This window comes from Phragmites australis, chromosome 12, assembly GCF_958298935.1.
Source record: "Phragmites australis chromosome 12, lpPhrAust1.1, whole genome shotgun sequence".
In the NCBI taxonomy this organism is placed as follows: domain Eukaryota; kingdom Viridiplantae; phylum Streptophyta; class Magnoliopsida; order Poales; family Poaceae; genus Phragmites; species Phragmites australis.
Window position 1 is genome coordinate 25,718,186 of NC_084932.1, and position 6,761 is coordinate 25,724,946.

General features: G+C 40.5%; 1 protein-coding gene across 1 annotated transcript; it reads left to right on the forward strand.

The window, feature by feature from the left end:
• The first annotated feature begins 1,253 nt into the window (after nucleotides 1-1,253).
• LOC133887368 (probable CoA ligase CCL6) lies at nucleotides 1,254-5,948 on the forward strand. Its single transcript, XM_062327300.1, has 19 exons — nucleotides 1,254-1,536; nucleotides 1,707-1,770; nucleotides 1,866-1,955; nucleotides 2,067-2,123; nucleotides 2,214-2,262; nucleotides 2,481-2,557; nucleotides 2,778-2,817; nucleotides 2,902-2,996; nucleotides 3,094-3,258; nucleotides 3,475-3,585; nucleotides 3,686-3,773; nucleotides 3,861-3,927; nucleotides 4,018-4,093; nucleotides 4,178-4,295; nucleotides 4,471-4,716; nucleotides 4,817-4,956; nucleotides 5,055-5,237; nucleotides 5,372-5,491; nucleotides 5,604-5,948. The coding sequence occupies exons 1-19, from the start codon at nucleotides 1,388-1,390 to the stop codon at nucleotides 5,655-5,657; spliced, it is 1,989 nt and encodes a 662-aa protein (XP_062183284.1). The 5' UTR covers nucleotides 1,254-1,387; the 3' UTR covers nucleotides 5,658-5,948.
• Nucleotides 5,949-6,761: the final 813 nt, after the last annotated feature.

Genomic DNA, 6,761 nt, shown 5'->3' on the forward strand with positions numbered 1-6,761 from the left:
CTCCACGCTCACGTGCCAACGTGCGTACGTCCGTCAAGAACAACAGCTACTACCAGCAACCTCTCTTGCTTCCATATATAAACCCCGCCCAAAAAAAGAAAAACCCAGTTTTTGTGAGCTGGTCAGCAGACGGTTTTTAAATCGCATGCATGAATGCTGCCCAAAGTTGTTGGCGATCCGGACGTGCGGCATACGTTTCCCGCCGCGAGCCTTCAATTGCCGCCATTTGGCATACCAACCGTCAACGCTTTCCCCTGCTGCTTCTGGAGACCAATATCTGTTCCTGTCTGTCGTCCCAACTGCGTGCCAAATGATCGTAGCGTTCATTTAGCAAGGGCATTTTAATTTCACGTCTGTCGGCAGGAAGAACTTTGGAACTAACGAGTACGTAGGACTCCGTTTAAATTTCTTTATATTTGAAAATAGGGGTTTAAGTGTATGAATCATATATGTTGCATTAGAACACTCGTAGGTACACCCGGTTTGGAATGCAGGAATTTCACGGTAGAGAGTGCGAGTCCACATTTGACCACATTATTTAGTCTGTTACATTTTTACTAACCAGCGCTACAACATACATGATCCAGAGAGAAAAGGAAATCCTCGCTGCGTCGATAGATGATGCTGAATAGAGTGAGGTGTATTCTTTTTCTTTATCCTCACTGTGAAAAGAAACAAATTTACGGAGTTAAAGTTCCTTACGACATTTTTTCAACCATACACATCATAGATTGCAATGGATGCTCGAGATTCCACATTCCACATAGACATAGGTCAGAGACCGTCACTCGCATTCCGTGAGATTCTGACGATTCCAAACGGGACCTAAACAAGAACCAAATTTACAATAATTTGATTGGAAACTAAACAATTTCAGTTTATTTGCAAGTAGGTGTTGATTATTCAGATTTTACATAATTACCAGCTTAGGCCCTCTCCAACAGGATCTGTAAATTTGAGGATTCTAATGCTACAGTACTTTGCGGGGTACTGTAGCTTAGAAATTCGTCTCCAACATAGCCTGTATCCAGTGATACAGTACTGCTACAGTGTTGGAGATAGGAGATGCTGTAATAGTGATAGAGGATGCTGTAATAGTATTTTGAGGATAAAAATTTGAGATAACTGTTGAAGATGGTCTTAACACACATCGAGTCCACCTACACTAGAAATTAGAAAACTACTCCCTACAGCAACCTCATGAAGCTAGCGCCAGCAGAGTAGTAAGTAACACAAGCTTTAAATTGCCCACCAACCTTCTCGCCAGTACCATAACTGCCTCCCATCTCACCACCAAGCTCGACCTGCAAGCTCAAAAATATAGAGGGGAGAGAGGGGGAGAGATCCACATTGCATTGTGCCAAAAGTCTCATCGGTGCAGAGAAGGATGGCGGAGATGTACACCGTGAAGGTGGGGGAGCCGACGCCGGCCGCCGGCGGCAGGCCGTCGGCGGGGCCCGTCTACCGGAGCATCTACGCCAAGGACGGCCTCATGCATCTCCCACAGGAAACCCAGTCCCCTTGGGACTTCTTCAGGTTTGGTTCATGGCACCATGCCTTTTCTTTTGGCAATGTGTTTCTCATCGTCCATCAGATTCTCTACTAGTATTCTAGCTTAAAGCCAATCTTTTAGTGGTAAATCACAAGGTCTGAGACTTTTGAGACAATATTGTTCAAAACTTCAATTTTTTGTTGTGTTTTTGCAGTGGAGCAGTCGAGAAGTACCCCAAGAACAGGATGCTCGGGCGGCGCCATGTTACAGATGGCAAAGTAGTAAAATTAAATCCTGAGAGATTAAAATCTTTATTTTGACTGCAATGTTCTGATTTTTATTTCGAGAGATTAAAATTCTTTTTTTTTGTCAGGCCAGTGATTATGTGTGGCAAACCTATGAGGAAGTGTACCAGAAGGTCATGAGGATTGGATCAGCAATCAGAAGTTTCGGCGTTAAGCCGGTGAGCGAAGAATGTTGATGTGCCTGTCTATGTTGAGATTTTGTCTTGATCCTGACAAGTCATGCCAGCATGAGTACTAATTTACTGAAGTCGATATGTATCTGATTTTAGGGGGATCACTGTGGCATATATGGATCCAACTGTCCAGAATGGGTTATGGCCATGCAGGTGACCTCATTTTATTTGTGTATGTCAGAATTATTTTTCAGAGTAACATGAGTTAAGCTTCAAATTTTTGTTGTGTTTTTCTTTCGGCAGGCTTGCAACAGTCGGGGAATATGTTATGTGCCACTGTATGACACCCTTGGTAGGTTCTCCACTCTTCATGACACTCCTTGAGGATTGTGAAAGCACAATGATTCTTAAATGGATTTTTGGTAATTCTGAGAGCAAGGGAAAAGATATGTGAAAAATATATAATAGAGGAGGAGATAACTGACAACAGTCTGATTTTTCTGTTTCTTTTATATTGTGCTTGACGATGTAGTATTGTATTACTGACGGCTAAGACATTATGCAATGCAGGACCAAATGCAGTTGAATTCATCTTGGACCATGCTGAGATATCCATAGCCTTTGTCCAGGAGAGCAAAATAAAATCAGTAAGCCAAAACATTGACCCTCCTTTGAATAGTCTGAAGTAAATTCTACACGTGTTTCAGATCTAAAAGCAATTAATTGATTAGCTAATGCCTACTTAGATACTACTATAGTAGAGCTGGGTTTCAATCTGCTAAAATCAATGTTACTGAGCTTCAAATTATTACTGAAGATCAATGTTACACATCAGTCTATCTTAATTCCTTGAATTGTAAATTTCAGATACTAACCGTAGTCCCAAAGTGCACAGCACACCTTAGAGGTTAGTTTGCTGAAAATCAATTTGTTAGTATGGCTATTTGGAATTTTATATTTTTCATTTATGACATTTTGTGTGTATCTTCAGCCATCGTTAGTTTTGGAGACGTGACAAGTGAGCTGAAAAGGGAAGCTGAAAAATTAAGAGTATCTTGCTTTTCTTGGGAAGAATTTTCTTCAATGGTTAGCCTGAGTTTCTATTACACATCTTAATCAGTACCTAAAGAATTACTTGTTCATTACGAATATCATGACATATCGGAATGTGCTATTTGAATAGGGAAAACAGAACGATGAACTTCCCAAGAAACAGAAGGATGAAATTTGTACAATCATGTATACCAGTGGAACAACTGGAGATCCAAAGGGTGTGATAATCACAAACAGGGCTATCATTGCTGGCATTACGACCACAGAACACCTTCTCAAAGAGACAGATAAAGTGGTAAAGCTTTGATCATTTTTTCATCTGTATAACTCATCAAATTCCATACTACATGTAAGGTACTAGTGCTAGTGTTCTGAATATTCTTTAACTACAGTGTTGCAATTATTTTTGCACAAATACACGCAGTGATAAAAAAATTGATCATGGTTTGTTCATCGATCGCTTTTATCTAATGCCAGTGATGTTGGCCTGATAATCCTAATGTTCATGCAGGTGACTGAAGATGATTCATACTTTTCCTACCTTCCATTAGCTCACATATTTGATCAAGTAATTGAGAACTACTTCATCTCTAAAGGAGCATCCATCGGATTCTGGCAAGGGGTATGAACTGCATGTTGCGAGTGAAATAATTCTGTGATTTGATTCTAAATAAATAATTTTGCGATGTCTCATTTACCTGAGGGGATTTTTCTTTTAACAGGACATTAGGTATCTTATGGAGGATGTGCAAGTGATGAAACCGACAATATTTTGTGGTGTACCTCGTGTTTATGATCGTATATACACAGGTTTAATGCAAACCAAATTTTTTTATTGTTCTCAATTCCAACTGCATCTCATGCTTAGTCATAATTTGTGAACCTCATTGATTGAAGGTATCAACCTGAAAATTCAGTCTGGAGGGATGATAGCCAAACACCTTTTTCAGTATGCCTACAACTAGTAAGTAGTACAGGATTGAATGAAAAAAAATCTTTAATCCCATCCATGTCTACAGTTCAAGTATAATTAAAACTTTCAAATTGTCATCAGCAAACTTACCAATATGAGGAATGGGCTGAAACAGCATGAAGCATCACCGTTTTTCGACAAGATAGTTTTCGCCAAAGTGTGTAAACATTCTCAGACCACTCTCTTGTTTGTTGGATTTTATTTGCATACCTCTGAAATATTTATGTTGTTGCCGGTACAGATAAAGGAAGGGCTTGGAGGCCGTATACGTCTCATGCTAGCAGGAGCAGCACCTTTACCAAGGCACATCGAAGAGTTTATGCGAGTAACCAGCTGCAGCGTCTTTGTACAAGGATATGGTAAGAGCTCCAGACCATATTAGCATTTTATCATGACTTAAGTTTAGTTCTTATGGATAGCAATGTGTCAACCAATCTTTCTTCATCTGTTCAAATTCTTAACAGAGCTCACGTAGTCTACTTACAGGTCTGGCCCTGAGAACCATGAGGTCTTACTGGTCATATTGATATGCAGGGCTCACTGAGAGCTGCGCAGGATGCTTCACATCGATTGCCAATGTGTTCTCAATGATTGGAACAGTTGGCCCTCCTGTCACGACGATCGAGGCACGACTGGAGTCCATCCCTGAAATGGGGTACGACGCGCTGTCAGACATGCCCCGGGGTGAGATCTGCTTGAGGGGCCACACCTTGTTCTCCGGGTACTACAAGCGCCCTGACCTCACTGAAGAAGTGTTCTCAGATGGCTGGTTCCATACAGGTGCAGAATTATTAATTTACCGCTTCATTCTAGCTTATTGAATGATCAGTTAGTGAAGATGATTCATTTGTCAGAAACTTGCCTCACCTTATGTATGCAGGTGATATTGGAGAGTGGCAACCCGATGGCACGATGAAGATCATTGACAGAAAGAAGAACATCTTCAAGCTATCCCAGGGAGAGTATGTAGCAGTTGAGGTCCTGGAAAGCGCATACATGCAGTCCCCTCTTGTCGCATCGGTACGCTGATTGAAACCAACAAAAACTAAACAAAAGTACTTGAACACATAATCATGCTCCGTTTCAACTTACATGAGGCTTGCTCCTCTCTGAACCAGGTTTGGGTCTATGGGAACAGCTTTGAGTCATTCCTTATTGCTGTGGTTGTCCCTGAGAGGCAGCCTCTTGAGGAATGGGCGGCAGTCAACAACAAGGCCGGTGACTTTGCAGAGCTGTGCAATGATCCCAAAGCAAGGGGGTACATTCAGGATGAGCTGAACAAAACTGGCAAGAAACTCGGGGTAAGCCAAGATTTGATATACGTCACGAACGCCTTAGCTAGCGATCATTTGTAGCCAACTTTCATGGTCCATTCACAATGCTTCAAAATAAATAAGAGAAAAGAAAAGTTCACAATTAATCTTGTGCCATGCAGTTGAGAGGCTTTGAGATGCTGAAGGCAGTTCACCTGGAGCCGGCGCCGTTCAGCATAGAGAAGGATCTGATCACTCCAACTTTTAAGCTCAAGAGACCCCAGCTGCTCAGATATTACAAGGTTTGAGGGAACGATCTTGATTTGCACAAAGTTCTTTACATTGTTCTGGCTATTTCCCTAAGAATGTGATGATGTTAAAAGTTTACTTATGCAAAGGATAAATTTGTCACAGGATCGCATCGATCAGCTGTACAAGCATGCCAAGCAGGGAAGAACCACACAATGAAACAATATCACCAAGTACTTATGAACATTGTGATTCTTCAGAAGGGTGTACATATCAATAATCACGATTGGAGTTAAGTCCCGTGAGCTCTATACCACGTTTTTCAGTTGTAAGAACAGAATGTGAGTTGGTTTAGGAGCAGGTGATTGGTTATATTATTAATTTCACTCCCATATATCATTCGAGACCTGAACCCGACATAAAATTTGCGTTATCAAGAAAACAGATATGGAAATCAGTACTGTACGTATGAAACTTGGAAGGCATAATACATATCCTTTTTTTCTGAAATGGTCGATGCATGAGTGACTCTTATGGAACAAATTTGTCTATACGCTAGCAAACTATAATTAGCACTGATCAAAACGGTCTATATGGGGAAGCAGGTTTGTTATGGCTATGGTCAAAACGGTCGAAATCCATCAGAAAAATGTCAAAACAATTTCCTAAACATATTTTTTCTCTGTCTTCTTCTACTTTTTGATATGATCAATTGTATTGATAAGTCTTTTATAGAGATTGGATAATCAATGGCGGTATTGATCTTCTTCATGTTCTTCCCTAATCTTGAGATGAATTTGATGATCTTAGAATCCATCTCTTCATCACTTGAGCTTTGCTTATCTTCTCATTGCTCTCTTCATCTTCTACCATCATCTTCGTTTGAGTTTGACTCTGGCTCTTACCTCCTCATCTTCGTCTTCATGTGTGAGCATGGAGCTTGCTTACTTGTGAGAGCAAGTTTCTTGGCGTTGAAGGAGGAATAAGCTTCAACCCTCATGTTCATGGTCATCTTATGAGCGGTGATCTTGCCTAGCATTTGATTTGGAGTTATTTTGCTCATGTCGTGATTGTCGTAGATGATAGAGATGATTAGCTTGTATTTTAGAAGAAGAGCTTGAAGTATTCTTCTCACCACTTGAGAATCTTCAATTTGCGTTAAACCTAGCCAATTGACCTCATTGACAAGAATATTCAAACTTGAATACATGCCATTAGCATTTTCACAAGAAAATTGTTTGATACTATTGAGTTTAGTAACAAGCACATGATATTTCTCATTACGAACATCTTTTGTACCTTCATGTATTTTAATGAGGTTAG

Excerpts from the sequence above, each read along its gene's own strand:
- LOC133887368 (XM_062327300.1), top strand. The coding sequence starts at position 1,388 with ATGGCGGAGATGTACACCGTGAAGGTGGGGGAGCCGACGCCGGCCGCC. Across the intron at positions 1,771-1,865 it reads GCCATGTTACAGATGGCAAA|GCCAGTGATTATGTGTGGCA; the intron begins GTAGTAAAATTA and ends TTTTTTTGTCAG. Across the intron at positions 5,238-5,371 it reads AAACTGGCAAGAAACTCGGG|TTGAGAGGCTTTGAGATGCT; the intron begins GTAAGCCAAGAT and ends TGTGCCATGCAG.